Consider the following 16,420-nt stretch of genomic DNA (forward strand, 5'->3'; position numbering starts at 1 on the left):
CCCCCCGGCGCCGAGACTGACTGCGACAATGACGAGGGGGGACGCGGCGTGTTTGGTGGCGAAATTGAAACTTGTGGTCTTAAGAACCACTGCATGAGTAAGTCGAGAAGTGGCTGTTGTGATATCATCACAGTCAAGTCGTTCAATGTCACATGATGGTAGAGCAACTCATCTCGTGACAGAATGGAAGAAGTCGTAGTGGCCCATTGCAATCGGAATAGTATGCGGTGGATGGTATTTGCTGTTTACCCTTTCTTTCACTGTACCATATCTTTCTAAAGTAAATCTTAAACTAGTACGTCGATCCGAGGCAAAATCGTATTGTTTTTGTGCTATCTTGGTATGTCGCATTTCCTGAAAAATATGCACTACCTTGGCTTTAGACCATGACAAAAAGAACAAATTCAAAACATCACGAACCCTTACCTGAAAACCCCAGAGACGTTGTCCAACCCCGGATTGTTGGCTTGCGTTTTGATTTAAAGCAAAGATTCGAACCCTTGTTTTGTTCGAGCATCATAAACACCATTTGTAATGCTTTATCTTACAGCTGCCTTGTCTCATCTTCTGTGGAACCTGCACAAATACTACAGCCAATTTTCAGACTGCATTCAGAACAAAGTTAGAGAGCTCAGACAACCGATCGAGAAGGATCTTAAGGTACATCATAGGATTTGCTTGTTTAAAGAATGTACAATGAAAATGAATTCGTGACCAATTCCTCATTAGTATTTTAATGTCATTTGCCTCAGGATTTTGTCAAGATCTCGAAGTGGAATGATGTTAGTTTCTGGTCTATCAAGCAGTCAGTGGAAAAGTCACATCGGTAAGCTATGAATTGAATTCAAATTTGTGCCACGAGCCGCAGTATCTTTCTGGCATTCATCCATGACAAGATCTAGAATTCCACTTCCTACTACTTAATGCTCATATTTTGTTCTGTCTAGGACCCTGTTCAAGTTTGTCAAGAAGTTTGAGGATATTCTCAATGGTCCCTGTGTTGCTCTTCTGGTAGAACAGAAAAACACTGCCTTCCTCGATAATTCCGATATCAATCCGAAGGAAACGCCCATTCGCCGGATTCGTCGGGCACTCAAGCGAGCTCTGCCGGGAAAGAACAGAGAACAGCCGGTTCGTCTCTTCGCCTATTGATCTCAAAGATCTCAAGTGAATGGGCTTATAAGTTATTGGCCTGTGCATTGATGATCTGGTCTGGGGATTTCAGAACAAGGGACAAGATGAGGCGGTCGAATTGGAATCTCTGCAAGGACGTCTGCCTCTTCTGGCCAGAAAGATGGAGAAAGTATGTGCCCAACTCCTAAAGAAGCACCCAGCACTGGAGCTGACTGAAGATCTGGAGTTCTTCGCTGGTAATATACATTGATCGGAGATCACAAGGTATCCTACGTAATTTAGAGGGGGAAAAAAATGCTGGCACTTTTTGAGGCATTTATGGTGTCGTGATGCACATTGCTGCAGTTCACAGAGCAAGAAGCTCCAGTCCAAAAGCTGACCAATGCAAATCCTACGAGACTCCGTGATGAGAGAAAAGCCAAAAGTGGACCAGCTCGCTGACCTCCTACACCCCCCCCCCCGTTTTTTGTTGACATCAATTTCCAAAAATGTGTAAACTCAACTGTTGGCCAACCTGTAGTGTAACTTTGCTTTCTATCTCTTGTTCACTCACCTATTTCTGAAACGCATAATACAGTGTACCCAATAATGAACTACTTAAATTTGGATCTGTGGTAGGTCATTTAAAAAAAAAAAACCCAACAAACTACATGTTAAGTAATCCACTTAACATGTAGTTCGGTGTCAGACTTCGATACAAGCCTAAAAGGTGCTCAAGATCGCTCACTAGAACTACACAGGAAAGTTTGCTCTTGGATTTGATTTTCGATCTAGAGCCACACTGTGATCAAAATGTCATTTATCTGTTAGAACAAACTGTGTTAATAATTGTTCTGTTTTTCTTCCTGTTAGGCGAAGTCCTCAGAAATGTGCATGACTTGCAGGGCCTCGCCATTGACATGTCTATAGAAAAAGACAAACAGATGGCTCAGGTGAAACACATCCTGCAGCAAAAGCAGAGAGCTCTGTCGAGCCTCTTTAAAATACTCACAGAAATAGGTTAGTTTTACTTTCATACGTTTCATTTTTGAGTTTTGGAAACATTCAGAAGTCTTGAACTCTCCCACAGGTCTGTCGTACCGTAAAGGGTTGATATGGTGCAAGACCGCTGACCAAGAGGAAACCCTCTGCATCCAGCCACTGGATATCAGCGCCGCTTTTTCTACTTTGGTGAACCTCGCGGCAACTGAGACCACGTAAACGTCCCCTGTTGATTTCTGAAATGAGATTTGGCCCTGGTCGCTGATGGGTCTTCTCGGTACTCTTTCTCACTCACGCTCATGCTTGCAGATGGATGTGCAAAAGTACACATTTCTTTCTTATCGCGGGCCTGCTACGGAGCTAAGCACTGATACCAAGTAATAGGAGTGATTAGCAGCGCTAAGCAGCCCCGCTTAGTTGCTCCGCCACCACCCTCGCGTCGCTGAAGAAAGCCACGTGCATGTTACGCGCTTACCCTTGTTTTGTCTCGGGATCGGTTCAATTCCTTTTGAACGTTTGTTGCTAACCGGGGCTAAAACAACCGGCGTCATGAAAAAGTATCCACGAGGTTCCAGCGTTTGCCCGCGTGTGGATATGATTGACGCGCCTTCAGTCTCTGATGGGCTGTTCCTGCGCCGTGAAAAGTTTGAAAGTTACTAATTCAATCAAATTGAATTGGAGGCATTAGATGGGTCCAGAGAGGGATAATCTTTCCACAAAAATCATATTCATAATAGTCTACTGTCAGATCATACAGACAATGGAATTTGTGAATTCTGCATTTCATTCTTGATGATGTAGGTTGATGTCAGAGTTGCTCAGCGCGTGGGATGGGTGTCAGCACTACTTTTACCGTTCATGGGCGAGGATTAATGCCCTGCGGTTGGCGCTCCAGCATGCGAAAAAAGTAAGAAACATTTTTGTAGGCCACTCTTAACAGCGCTTTGCAAAAAAAGCTGAGGATTTGAGGCTGTGTGAAAATGGCTTTGGGCCCCCACTTCAATGCTGGAATTTTTCCCAGGGCCCCATTCAGTCGTCCTGACTTGCCTTACCGTGTTTGTGTGTCTGCGTGTGGCACCGTCTGCTGTAGGAGCTGGGTCTGGGAAACATCGAGCGGTGCAAAGGTTTCTCATCTCATCTCTTCAACCTGCTCCTCAGACAGAGGCAACGACTGGCCAAGCTGACTGAGCAGTGGGTCCGTTTCAGGTCTGTTGCCTGCCCCGCCACCAGAATATCTAAGCTACTGTTCATGATAACCAATGCGGATAACTTGTATTTGTTCAATATGAAAATAATTCAGTCTACCCGCCCGTTTGTGAGACCTTGGAGGGTGGGCCGGAGAGCACTATTGCTGGGGAGTCCCTCGTTCTGCTGGGGGACTTCAATGCTCACGTGCGCAGCGCTGGAAAGGCCCGGCAGACCCAAGTCTATTCCGAGGGACTTGTAACAGAGGCCCCTGTCGGAAGGAGATTCAACTCCCACCTCTAGCAAAACTTTGACGACATCCCAGCTGAGGCAGGGGAAACTTGAGTCTGAGTGGACCACGTTCCATGCCTCCATCGTTGAGGCGGCCGACTAGATCTATATAGCCGTAAGCTGGTCATTGCTTGTTGATGTGAGGAATGCCATCAAGCTGAAGAAGGAATCCTATTGCGCCTTTGGGATTCCTGAGGCATTTGATGTGAATCAGCAGACCAAACAGAATGCAGCTTGGGTGGTCACTTGAGGCAAAAACTCGGGCATGGGGACGTTCGGTGAGACTTGTGGAAGGCTTCCAGTGAGGGTTGGACTCTGCCAAAGCTGCCCTTTAGCACCAATTTTGCTCATAACCTAATGGACAGAATATCTAGGTGCAGCCAAGACATTGAGGGGGTCCGGTTTGGTGACCTCGGCTTTGCATCCCTGCGTTTTGCAGGTTTGGTTTTGCTGGAGCAGTTTGCGACCCAGTGTAAAGCGGTTGGGATGGGAATCAATAAATGTGAGGGCATGGTATTCAAATGGCAAAGGGTGGCGTGCCTTCTCCAGGTTGGCGAAGATATCCTGCCCCAAGTGGAGGAGTTTGAGTATCTTGGGGTCTTCTTCACGAGTGAGTGAAAAATGAGCAGAAGATCGACAGGCGGATTGGTGCAGCGTCTGCAGTGATGCGGACTCGGTATCCGTCTGTTGTGGCGAAGAGGGAGCTGAGCCGAGCCGAAAGGCGAAGCTATCGAATTAGCAGTCGATCTGTGTTCCCACCCTCGCCTACGGTCGCGAGCTGGGTCGTGACCAAAAGAAGATTTTCGCAAATTTCTTCCGCTGGGTGTCCAGTTTCTCCCTTAGAGATAAGGGGAGAAGCTCGGCCATCCGTGAGGGGCTCAGAATCGAGCCGCTGCTCCTCTGCGTCGAGAGGAGGCAGATGAGGTGGCTGGGGCATCTGATTCGGATGCCTCCCGGACGCCTCCCGTCCCACCGGGAGGAGAGGCGCATCTGTTTGGAATAGCCCCCGGACACTTGGCTACAGAGATGTTCCGGGCACGTTCGAGGAGGCCCATGGACGACTCAGGACATGCTTGAGAGACCATGTCTCCCCCCAGAAGTGCTGGACGAAGTGGCTGGGGAGCAAATGCCCCCGTGACCCGACCCCAGATGAATACCAAATAGCACTTGTATCATTGTTCAATTGCAAATACCGCTAAAAGCTTGGGAGTGATGCCGTGAGTCAACACCAAAAGCTGTTTTCTTGTTTGATCTTTAGGATGCTAACGAGCACCGTCCAAGATATCAAGGATCAACTGCAAAGTCAAAGAGAAGACACAGACTGCACACTCCTGCCTCAGGCACCTCTGCATGGTTGGGTCGACAAAGGGCAGGCTCTCGCTGCTCAGTTTTCGATCCTCCTGCAGCAGCTGTCCTGGCTGCTGCAGTGCTGCCCCGAAGCCCTTCGGCCGCAGGAGGAGGAGAATAGCCACTTCTGGCGGCGCTCTCTGAGATGCACGTCTCCAATGGCGGCTCACCGCCAGTCGCCCGTGTGCCAGATGCGGAAAGGAGATGCCGCCTGGGGGCAACTCAACCGGCGTGTAGCTGCAATGCTGGAGAAAATGCTGCACTTTAAGAGCGAGCTTCACAAAATAGCACAGCAGAGCTCAGAGAGAGTACTTCTGACATGGTAACACACAATCATGGGGGGATGATGATCAAAGAAATGCACACTTAGCGGAACAACATCATTATGACTTACTCTGCCAACAGGAAGCATTTTGTTACGTGTTGTTCGGCATTTGACCAGCTAGCAACGGCGGCGTCTCAGCTGTGTGATATCGAGCGGCTCTTCGCGCCAGCCACATGCATCGGCGGCAGAAACCTTACGCCGGCCGTCATCCGGAGCCTGCGGTTTGTTCGGCAAGAGGCAATGAACAACATCGCTGAGTTTACCTTGTGGAAGACGCAGCATCTCTCGGTCGGACAGCCTACCTCAGGTGAATGCGCGAAACAGAAGTGACAATTGGCCGCTTTTACTAGCATACACTTTGTCTTATTTTCAGATGACCTATCTCCATTCTGTTGCGAGTTTTCTGCTGAGCTGGAGGCCAACATCAGCAGCTTGTTGTGTGCTGTCCAGACTCTTGTAAAGAGAAGGGAAAACAATGACAACAAAGGTGAGAACAATGCACCGCGTACAAGTAAGATAGCTGGTATGGATAGCTGTGTCCATCGATAAAACCAACTCGTAGTATCCCGAGTGTAATATGCAGTGCTGCCTGGTTTTTCTTGGAACTGGTAGGTTCCCTATTCTATACTTGAGTATAAGGATACAAGTATGCGAACTAATATGTAGCGACTTATCTTGAAAACTGCAGCTGTAGTTGATATATGAGAATGTCAATGTGTAACTTTCAAACGTGCTCAAATTCCTTTCCAAATCAGGTCCGATAAGTGGAAAGGAAGAGGTCGGCGAAGAGCGCGTGAAAGACTTACTGAAGCCGGGACACTTGACCCATCAGCTGGAGGAGGAGCTGGCTGCCGATGTGGAGGCTCTGTGTGTGGGAGATGTCAACGCCAGGCTGGAGAGGCTCCTGGGCTGCTTAGAAATGCACACCAACTCCTCTCGGCCGCAGAAGCTCCGGGTTGGAGAGTTTTGACCTATTTTCTTGGGTAGTAGTTGGGAATTGGAAACGCAAGTTGGCACTGTGCTCACGTGACTGTGGAAGGTAGAATCTGCAATATGGGGAATGTCACATTTCCCCAAATTCGGGAAAGCAGGTTAGCGGACTTCCTGTGTATGCTACGCTAACGAGGAGAACGACGGGTTGATGACGTGATTGTTTGAAGGTGAACTTGCTCAAATTTAGTTTTCTTAATGGCTGGTGTCTCCGGACCGTTACTGTATGTCATTTATTGATACAATAAATATATGTAAACACCAAATATTGTCCTCTTTGGTGGCTGTGTGGGGGACAAAAACCAAAAAAGACATTGTAGACCTTTCAAGTTCCTACGGGTGCTTTCCACCCAAACCAGAAGGAAGTGCTTTCACCTGTTTTGCCGAATGGGGAAGTAGGTTGCGCACATACCAGATTGTCTCTTTTCATGAGCTCGAATGCTTATGCAGCGCTGTCAATGACTGTAGAGTTTAAGCTAACGCCTTTTGTCTTTTCAGGAGGTAAACCGAGCATGCGGCATGCTGGTGCGTGTGGAGCCGCTGCTGGGGATTTACTCCGATCTTGTTCGTTACTTTCTGTCTGTGTCAGTGGGAGTGCACAGGTGCACTGGCAAACTGTTAGCAGTATTGGCTAACATCTTCACTGAGCTCGCTCAGAAGGTACAGAGTACGCAAATCCTGATTGAATTATATATTATACACAAGGATGAGTTCTACATGTGGATACTGCAGTATATATAGTCGCTTGCAATCGTATTCATGCCCCTTTAACCTTGCAACATTTTCTCATGTTAGGACCACAAACACTGTTTTTTTGTTTTGTTTTTTTTATTGGGATTTCATGTGATATAACAACAAAAAGTGAACGTTTCTTCAATTCATCATCCAAAACTGGAAAGAGCATGACACAACTCCAAGGACTGGCGAACCACGTGAACTGAATTTTGCTCACGGTATGGTATGAATGGTAGCTGCGGAGGAGCTGCAGAGAGCACCTCAAGTGGTACAATCTGTCATGCGCTCCACAAATCTGGCATTGATTGAAAATTGGCAAGAAGAAAGCCGTTGTTATAAAAGTCATCAGGAGTCCAGTTTGCCAAAGGTTTGACCGTATGGGGGGGACACGGCAAACGTGGAATCGTAAAACAGGATGAAAGTCATTAAGAAAACCACAAGCAATATACAACCCCAATTCCAAGGAAGTTGGAACGTTGTGTTAAACATAAATAAAAACAGAATACAATGATTTGCAAATCATGTTCCACCAATATTTAATTGAATTAAATACAAAGACAAGATATTTAATGTTCAAACTGATCAACTTGATTGTTTTTAGAAAACTCTTTCCCATTCTTGCTTGATGTACAGCTTCCGCTGTTCAACAGTCCGGGGTTTCCGTTGTCGTATTGTACGCTTCATAATGCGCCACACATTCTCAATGGGAGACAGGTCTGGACTGCAGGCAGGCCAGTCTAGTGCCCGCACTCTTTTACTACGAAGCCACACTGTTGTAACACGTGCAGAAGGTGGTTTGGCATTTTCTTGCTGAAATAAGCAGCGGCGTCCATGAAAAAGACGTTGCTTGGATGGCAGCATATGTTTCTAAAAAACCTGTATGTACCTTACAGCATTAATGGGGCCTTCACAGATGTGTAAGTTTCTCATGCCATGGGCACTGACACAGCCCCATACCATCACAGATGCTGGCTTTTGAACTTAGGGTCCATAACAGTCCGGATGGTTCTTTTCTTCTTTGGCCCGAAGGACACGACGTCCACAATTTCCAAAAACAATTTGAAATGTGGACTCGTCGGACCACAGAACACTTTTACACTTTCCATCAGTCCATCTTAGATGAGCTCGGCCGAGCCCAGAGAAGCCGGCGGCGTTTCTGTTATGTTGTTGATAAATGGCTTTTGCTTTGCATAGTCGAGTTTCAAGTTGCACCTACGGATGTAACGCCGAACTTTTCTGAAGTGTTCCTGAACACATGTGGTGATATCCTTTACATATTGATGTATAAATGTAGATAGATGTATGAATAAATACCTGCTGTACACACTTTCCACTCTTATATATGTGTATAGGCGGCACGGCGATTGACTGGTTAGCACATCTGCCTCACAGTTCTGGGGACTGGGGTTCAAATCCCGGCCCTGCCTGTGTGGAGTTTGCATGGTTGTTTGATGAGCATTCCTCAACTTTCAACTTTCTCCGTCTTTTTTGCCACCTGTCTCAGCTTTTGGGAACGTGTTGCAGCCATAAAATGGTTCAAGTTAATGGTTATTTGCTAAAAAACAATAAAGTTTATAAGTTTGGACATTAAGACATGCTTGTCTTTGTAGTGTATTCAATGAAATATAGGTCGAACATGATTTGCAAATCATTGTATTCTGTTTTTATTTGTTTAACACAACGTCCCAACTTCATTGGAATCGGGGTTGTATGTATGTATGTGTGTATATATATATATATATGTGTGTGTGTGTGTCTATATATATATATAAAAACAAAAAAAAAAAAAAAAATATATATATATATATATATATACACACACGTATATATGTGTGTGTGTGTATATATACACCAACCTTCTCGTCCAACATCAGTGTGTGACCTCACAAATATGTTCCTGGAAGAATGGCCCAAAATTCCCATTAACTCACCCCTAAACCTTGTTGAAAGCCTTCCCACAAGAGTTGAAGCTGTTACAGCTGCCAAGGGGGTAGACAAACATTATAATAAACCTTATGGACGTAGAATGGGATAGCGCTTCAAATCATATGTGAGTCAAGGCAGGTGAGTGGCTACTTTTGGCAATATAGCGTACCTATGTCGCAACTCGGTTATAGATAGATCGGTCGGTCGGTCTGTCTTTTATTCAGCCTGTGCTTTATTTTATGATTGACTTCCCCCCCCAAAAAAATAAAAAAAAATGTATTCATAAAATCCATAAATTATCTAATAATACTACTAATCTCATGAAAAATATTCTTCATCTCAACTATTCTCTTTAGGGGTTCTGCCTGCCTCAGGAGACGAATGCTGGAGAAGGTGAAGGTGCCACTGAGTTTCATGATTATGAGGGTGGTGGAATTGGTCAAGGCGAGGGCACCAAGGATGTCAGTGACACGATTGAGAGTGAAGATCAGGTAATGAAATGAATGAATTTTAACTTAGAAAAAGCATTTGGGCCGCAGATTTGGATCACAAGCTCCAATTGTTAAAAAGGTTTGCCCCCAAAGCTTTCAACCAAATTAACCAGTAGACGCAATGTGGTATCATGTTACGATGAATGCATCTGGTCCTCCTTCATTCCTATTTTAGGTGGAGGATACCTTGGGGGAGGATCAGGAGAAAGAACATCAAGATGACGAGAAAATTCAAGCGGAAGACAATGCTGTTGAGATGTCCGAGGACTTTGATGGCCCAACACATGATGGGGATGAGCAGGATGCTGGTATGTGGCTTCATGGCATAGCAGCGCAATATCTGTTGGCCCCAAATTCCTCCCTCTGTGACTTGTAGATGTGGATGAGTTGGATCAAGAGACTGAGCGCGAGTTGGATCAAAAGATGGGCGATCTGGGCGACGGACAGACGAACACGCTCGATGAGAGAATGTGGGGAGATGATGAGGAGGAGGAGGACGACGATGATGATGATGATGATGAGGGAGCAAGTGACAGAGAGGAAGAGTCTGGCCAAGGCATGGACCAGGTACTAATTTCAGGAAGTGTTACACAGGATGAAAATGGCAGATACACTAGGGACAAAAGTATCTTCATCAATTCATTACTCGATTAGGAGTAGGTCTCGATAGCCCAAATTGGATTTTTTGACAAGGAGCTTTTCTACTTAGACCTCCATAAAGTGACTCTCTTATGTGGACGGCGTATAAAAGTGGTCAATTTCATTTCAAAAAGCACCTCGGTGGTGTCATACAAATGTCCATAAGAGGCCCCTCCGACAGCGACCTCATTTGGACCCGCTTTGTCCATATTTGGCTCAGACGGCCATCTCCCCTCTGATCGGAGGACCCACTTGTGCGAGCACGCGTGTTGATGTTGATGTCGACGGGGCTGGCTTGGGAGCAGAGGAGTCGGAGGTGGAGATCTTCGCGAGTGACGTAGACGAGCTCGAGAAATGTTAATGACCGGAAAAAACGTCTGGAACTCAGGAATGTGCCAATATTAACGTATGTCAGTATTAATATACTATTAATGTGTGTCAACAGTTAATGTCATCACTTTTTCTCTCACTCGCTCCGTCACATCCTCAGTCTCTCACGTTGACTATGACTTTAAAAACATATCTTTTTTTTTTTTGGAATGATCCCGTTGTACCTTCACAACTCTTTATTTGTTTAGGGGGAATCCGCATTAGTTGCGAAAGATGACAACGTGGATGCTGCCGAGCCTCCCAAAAATGAACGGGCCAGCGATGACCAGATGGATGGTGAGGGGCAAGACGAAATCAACGAACAAAGAGATGAGGTGATGGTCTGAGAGTGAAAACGGTCAGCCGAGCGGTTAGTCGTCTGGCTACGGCAGACCCCCCCCCCCCCCCCCCCCCGATATTAATGAACTTCTATCTTACACCCACGTCAGTAGAGCGTATTGGAGTTCCTTTCTGGTGAAGGTCTCTTTTCTTTGCCCAGCGCTTTGGGTGTTTGAATCCCTCCCGGAGTTTGTGGCTATCGCAATGTGCCAGTGTGTTCCTATCGTTTCACCTAATCTGTATTTTTCATTGCCATTTAAACGGTGTTAGTGTGAGAAATCGGACGGAAGGCACAGCAGAATTTGTTCTCTGCGTGCATGAGCGGGCAGCACCCGTGCCGTGCAGGGACCCGATCCTGACCTTGTGTCACAGCCACTATTTATGTCGCCTTGCACTTTTGACTTTGTGCAAGATCAATTCAGAATATCGTTCATAACAGAGATAGCGAACTTGATATGCGTCGATTCTCTGAATACATTCCCTCTGTGTCCTATAGAGGGAGTTTGACAAGAATGAAGTGGACCCTTATCATGGCCAGCAGGATAAGAGACCTGAACCCGATGCTATCAGTCTGCCTGAGGATCTTAACCTGGACCAGGATGATGAGATGGGAGACGATAGAGAAGGCGATGGTGAGTCTTGGTCTTGTTTAAGAACACATCGGTCCACTTCCTTTTCCTAGAAATACAGTTTCTGTCCCCGCTGTCCTCCAAAAGTATGGGGCAGTGAGTCCAATTCGTGACGCTCCTCCGACAGTGCCATCAGCCGGGGGCCACCCTTCACCGGTTTTTCACTCCTTTAAGCACAGAACGGCTCCAGATGGTAGAGCAGCGGCAGGAACGTAACCCTGCAGCCAACCCTAGGACCTTTGTTTTCCTCAAGCCCATGACTCGACTTTCCCCACATGCGCAGAGTTTTGGTCGTAAACTTTCAATGGCCCCCACCCATTTTCGACCATATAATCAGGACAAATCCATTAACACACATCAGACCTAAGGATAATCTTATGGGATCATTTTTAAAAATCAAATCGTTTTTGGCGAGTTTTTTAGGTAGGACCATAGATCGACCGGTAAATCGAGAGCTTCGCCTTTTTTAAAAATTCACGGTGGGCCAAAATAAAAAATTAGGACAACGGTCGTGGGCCAAACTCAATATTTAATGAAAAATCACTGCGATGTGCATGTTTCCCTCCTCTGTAGAAATGTAGCGTTAAAGTTTATCATATGACAACAAACTTCAATTTTGCTTAAACACTGAATCTGGAATAAACAAACTTTAATATGAATTTATAAATCTCTCTCTCTCTCTCTCTATATATATATATATATATAATTTAATTCTATATATATTGTGTTTAATATTAACATGAGAAATCAAATTTGCGATAATAGAATAAGGTATTTGTTGGTTTTGTATTTAAATAGATAACATGCATTCTTCTGTCTCTCTATCTTCTATTTATCTATCTCCAAGTACCTTTCTTTTTGATGTAAATGTTTTTTCAAAGGCCAACACCCAAAAAAAAGACAAAAATAATGTCCTACAATAAAAAGCCAAACCTCAAACTATCAACAGTCTCTGCCTAGGAGTTGATAAAGGGCATTAAAAAAACATGAATTCAATTATGTTATATTCTTTGTTACAGCCACGTTGAATTTACATACCCTGGCAGAGTTTGTGAATTTTATTCATTTTTTTTAAATATGACTGATGACTGAACAACAACAATCATTAATGGCTTTATGGTTATGTTTTGTTTAATGAAATGCTTGACAGTTTAATTTGAATGCCATTAAAATACAATTCAATGTGTTTTGCCTGGCCCTTCATGTTTTCTTTAAAGAATTGTATCCAGCTTCCAAATTCTGCCTGGGCAATCAAACATGCGAGCACAACTGTGGGTTTTCTCATTTACTAAATAAAAGTAGGGCTGTGAATTTCAAAATAAGAGCAAGTAAATAAAAAGAAACTATTACGTGTTCAACTAAAATGCTTAACTTCATAATAATTATTTGAAAAAACTAACAAAATACAAATACTTCGTTTTGATCATATGGGTAGAAGCAAAATCATGCATTGTAAAAAGGCATTATACATAGGTAGAAGGGTTTTCCAGAATTTTGAGGTCAACTTTGGGGGTGCGTATTATACACGAGAAATTACGGTAGGTCAATTGGGGTGGTTCCACACACATTGGCTTTTAGTTCATAGGGTACATTTTGATATTGTTTATAAAGTCAAATGTTCATTTTAGTTTATGCAGCAGGCTGCTAAGAAAATGGATGTTCATAATTTGGACACCCTTTATTTAAAACCATGCAAACTTATTCGACCCAGTCCCCTAAAAGAATCGTAATCGAGAGTCGTTTGGAACCGGGATCTAAATTAAGAACTGGACTCGGGACCAGGATTGATCTACGTTATGGTGTTATTTTTTGTGATCTGATGGGAATACATCGTTGTATCTACACTAAAATATCTACACTGCTGTCAGTTGTTTTAAGTGAGATGCTATTTGAACAAAAATAGAATCAAATATAACCTTGTTCGTTAACATTTTTCCTACCGTCTCCATTTTGATACGAATTTATTCAGTAGAAAATCCACTTGACATCGAGGAGGAGGCCATCAATGCAGATGGGGATGAAGATGGACCGAAGGAGGGAGATGAGGAGGAGGAAGCCGAGCCAGTGGAGAAAGACGAGTCAAACCAAGAAGATGACAACAGAGAACCGGAGCCCAAGACTGAAACGGAAGAGAGTGGACACGAAGTGACAACCGAAGAATCCAAAAAAGAGGAGAATCTGCCTGTTCCCAAAAAGGAAGGAACCAATCCTAAAGTCAGTGTTTTAACCGCTTTGTATGATCACCATATTGCATTTATTTGCATGATATAACATCAATGACAGCATAAAACATTTCGTAAAAGGGGCATTTCTTCTCCACACTTGACAACATTTCTTTGTTGTCTTGGGCTCTGAGGCGTAATCTGTGACTGAGGTCTCTGCTCATTGAATGCGCATCGTCAGTTTGCTGCAAGAAAGTGCTTTACTCATTCATCTCGAGATAGTTGACACCCTTGAATCATCTGATATAATTTCCAAATTGATTGCAATTGAAAGAACACTTTTAGAAACCGATATTTCCGTTGAATACTGTATGTGAAACGAAAACAAATCCCCCCCCCCATGTTGCACATCCAGTGGCGGCCCTCGTTTGAATGATGCCCGATGCGAGGCCCCGCTCCTCACCGCCCACGCCCCTTACCGCTTCTTTCCCCCCGTTGGCATAGGAAGAGGAGTCTGATGCTATGGACGATGTTGAGCATCAGCCAGAGTCCGCTCAGAGAAAAGAACACAAAACTGAAGGGCAAACTGGAGAGCAGAATTTCCAGAGTGATACTGCTGTGGAGCTGGCTGGAGAGGCACCAGAAAGAGACGGAGCAAAAGAGGTGCGGAATTTGCTAACATGGAATTCATTGCCAGATCGATCCCACATGCGCAGATGTATCTTCAATATATATTTTTGATTGAATTATATGCATTTAAACTTGTATTTGTCCGGATATGAGAATGAACCCCTAAGCAAATCGGTCTTCTCTCAGGTCCGCTACAGAATGAGTTTGTTTCGATTACGGAGGCTTATAATATGATTTTACACAATTCAGTTCTTTATGCCAAATGTATTTTTTACTCTCCTACAGCCAATTAAAATATTTATGACTGGGGAGTGCTGGACTAGCATGCATCATTGGGGTTGAGTGTTCTCCAAACATCTACAGTATTAGATTAGATTTCAAAGATGGCGCCTTTGAATTGGCAGCCTGTTACGAGCTCTGCAAAATGTTCACGTTGATTTGTATTCGTATTGGTTATGTCACCCAAAACTGTGATTGGATGAATTTCCATCGACTTATTTTGATAGGAGCATGGGACTGGAGCAGCTGATGCTAACGAATCAGCAGGCCACCAGTCAAAGCTGACTGCAAGAATGGCTTCGCAGACACAGACACAGAACAACACTCAGGTAGTCTTGTAACTGAGCTCCAATATTTGGAATCTTTCTTTCCCGTGAGCGCTAACGTGTTTTCATTTACCCTTTTTTTTGTATGTTTGTGTTCCAGAGCTTCAAAAGAAAACCTGGACAAGCAGACAATGAACGTTCAACAGGTGACGACAATGAACTCGTTAACAAGCGTCTTCGTACGTTGGAGAGCACCCGCGACCGGACGCACGACAGCACGCGAGGTGAAATCCGACAAGAGTCCGACCTGTACGAGCACATCAATGAAAAGGATATGGCCTACGATAGCCAAACATACGGTCGGTCGCTAATACATCATGAACAAAACTGTTATTGGAAGGTAGACGGAATTATGAATCATGTATTTGTTGAACGCTCCCAGATGTTGCCAACGCAAATCAGGAGGCAGCAGGACCTCAACAGGTCAAGGATGAAAATCTGCATGAGGAAGATCTTTCAATGGAAACAGAGGACTTTCAAGCTTCTGAGGTCCAGGAGCTGAAACATAAGCAGCTGGATGGAACAGAGACCCTGCAGCAGCAAGGTATTGCTCCATTCATTACGTGCCTGCTGAAACTTATTGTGACGCAAATGATTTACCTTGTGGCAATTTGCATGAAATTTGAAATGGATTCAAAGCCAGCATCTCGCACTGATCTCTATGTGGTTGTAGAAGAGTCCAGTTGCCTCAATTTAGCTTTTACAGAGTGGGCAGGCAATGTTTGAAAGCAAGAAGTGGAAGTTAGGAAGTCAAATATTTTCACCGGGTTTATATCACATGAAATCAACAACAGATGTCATTTCAAATGTGAAAACAACACCGAACACCTCCCCCTTTGGGTCTCAGGTGACAAGCATTTGTGGCGAACTACGCGGTTGACGTCGCAGTTTACATCGTCACTCAGTGCTGCTGCTTGTCAAACGGCACAGACGGACTCAAATGCACTACGCCAGATCACATGAGTTTCTATCAATGGAAAAAGCACAGGAACGACGACGACTGCTGCTTAAATGATATATCAGAATGTTTTTACAAAAATGTAAACATTTTTAAAAACATATCGTGAGCCCAGTTCACAAGCGAGAACACTCCCATCAGTTTGAGAGAACAAGTAAGATGAAAATTAACTACAAGAACAAACAAGGTAAAACATTATAAAATGTCTTGACTTTAATTACAACCCCAGTTCCACTGAAGTTGGGACGTTGTGATTTACAAATCATGTTCAACCTATATTGAATTGAATACACTACAAAGACAAGATATTTCATCTTCAAACTGATCAACTTGATTGTTTTTAGCAAATAATCGTTAATTTTGAATTTGATGGCTGCAACACGTTCCAAAAAAGCTGGGACAGGGTGATGTTTACCGCTGTGTTACATCACCTTTTCTTTGTCCAACATTCAATAAATGTTTTTACGAAATGAGGACACGAATTGTTGAAGCTTCGTAGGGGGAATTCTTTCCCATTCTTGCTTGACGTACAGCTTCGGCTGTTCAACAGTCCGGGGTCTCTATTGTCGTATTTTACGCTTCATAATGCGCCACGCATTTTCAATGGGAAACAGGTCTGGACTGCAGGCAGGCAAGTCTAGTACCCGCACTCTTTTACTTTGAAGCCACCCTGTTGTAACACGT

At 44.3% G+C, this 16,420-nt stretch overlaps 1 protein-coding gene across 5 annotated transcripts in view; it reads left to right on the top strand.

Moving 5' to 3' along the window:
• Nucleotides 1-16,420, top strand: part of mdn1 (midasin AAA ATPase 1) — a 126,999-nt gene that overhangs the window by 98,020 nt on the left and 12,559 nt on the right. For 3 of the 5 annotated variants that reach the window (XR_009785337.1, XM_061753185.1, XM_061753186.1), the window contains exons 71-93: nucleotides 551-660; nucleotides 753-826; nucleotides 948-1,131; nucleotides 1,226-1,370; nucleotides 1,987-2,133; nucleotides 2,204-2,330; nucleotides 2,917-3,022; nucleotides 3,206-3,321; nucleotides 4,850-5,260; nucleotides 5,344-5,570; nucleotides 5,637-5,750; nucleotides 6,019-6,218; nucleotides 6,752-6,913; nucleotides 9,271-9,405; nucleotides 9,581-9,713; nucleotides 9,782-9,972; nucleotides 10,623-10,748; nucleotides 11,249-11,384; nucleotides 13,351-13,595; nucleotides 14,048-14,206; nucleotides 14,680-14,781; nucleotides 14,879-15,077; nucleotides 15,161-15,322. Coding sequence is in view for 4 of the 5 variants with exons in the window: in XM_061753185.1 (XP_061609169.1) it covers nucleotides 551-660; nucleotides 753-826; nucleotides 948-1,131; nucleotides 1,226-1,370; nucleotides 1,987-2,133; nucleotides 2,204-2,330; nucleotides 2,917-3,022; nucleotides 3,206-3,321; nucleotides 4,850-5,260; nucleotides 5,344-5,570; nucleotides 5,637-5,750; nucleotides 6,019-6,218; nucleotides 6,752-6,913; nucleotides 9,271-9,405; nucleotides 9,581-9,713; nucleotides 9,782-9,972; nucleotides 10,623-10,748; nucleotides 11,249-11,384; nucleotides 13,351-13,595; nucleotides 14,048-14,206; nucleotides 14,680-14,781; nucleotides 14,879-15,077; nucleotides 15,161-15,322 (3,711 nt within the window). In the remaining variant the exon portion in view is untranslated. Of the gene's footprint in view, nucleotides 1-550; nucleotides 661-752; nucleotides 827-947; nucleotides 1,132-1,225; nucleotides 1,371-1,986; nucleotides 2,134-2,203; nucleotides 2,331-2,916; nucleotides 3,023-3,205; nucleotides 3,322-4,849; nucleotides 5,261-5,343; nucleotides 5,571-5,636; nucleotides 5,751-6,018; nucleotides 6,219-6,751; nucleotides 6,914-9,270; nucleotides 9,406-9,580; nucleotides 9,714-9,781; nucleotides 9,973-10,622; nucleotides 10,749-11,248; nucleotides 11,385-13,350; nucleotides 13,596-13,958; nucleotides 14,207-14,679; nucleotides 14,782-14,878; nucleotides 15,078-15,160; nucleotides 15,323-16,420 lie in introns of those variants that run through there. The other 2 variants (XM_061753187.1, XM_061753188.1) reach the window with 2 other exon arrangements.

The sequence above is a fragment of the Phyllopteryx taeniolatus genome, chromosome 18, assembly GCF_024500385.1.
Source record: "Phyllopteryx taeniolatus isolate TA_2022b chromosome 18, UOR_Ptae_1.2, whole genome shotgun sequence".
NCBI lineage: Eukaryota > Metazoa > Chordata > Actinopteri > Syngnathiformes > Syngnathidae > Phyllopteryx > Phyllopteryx taeniolatus.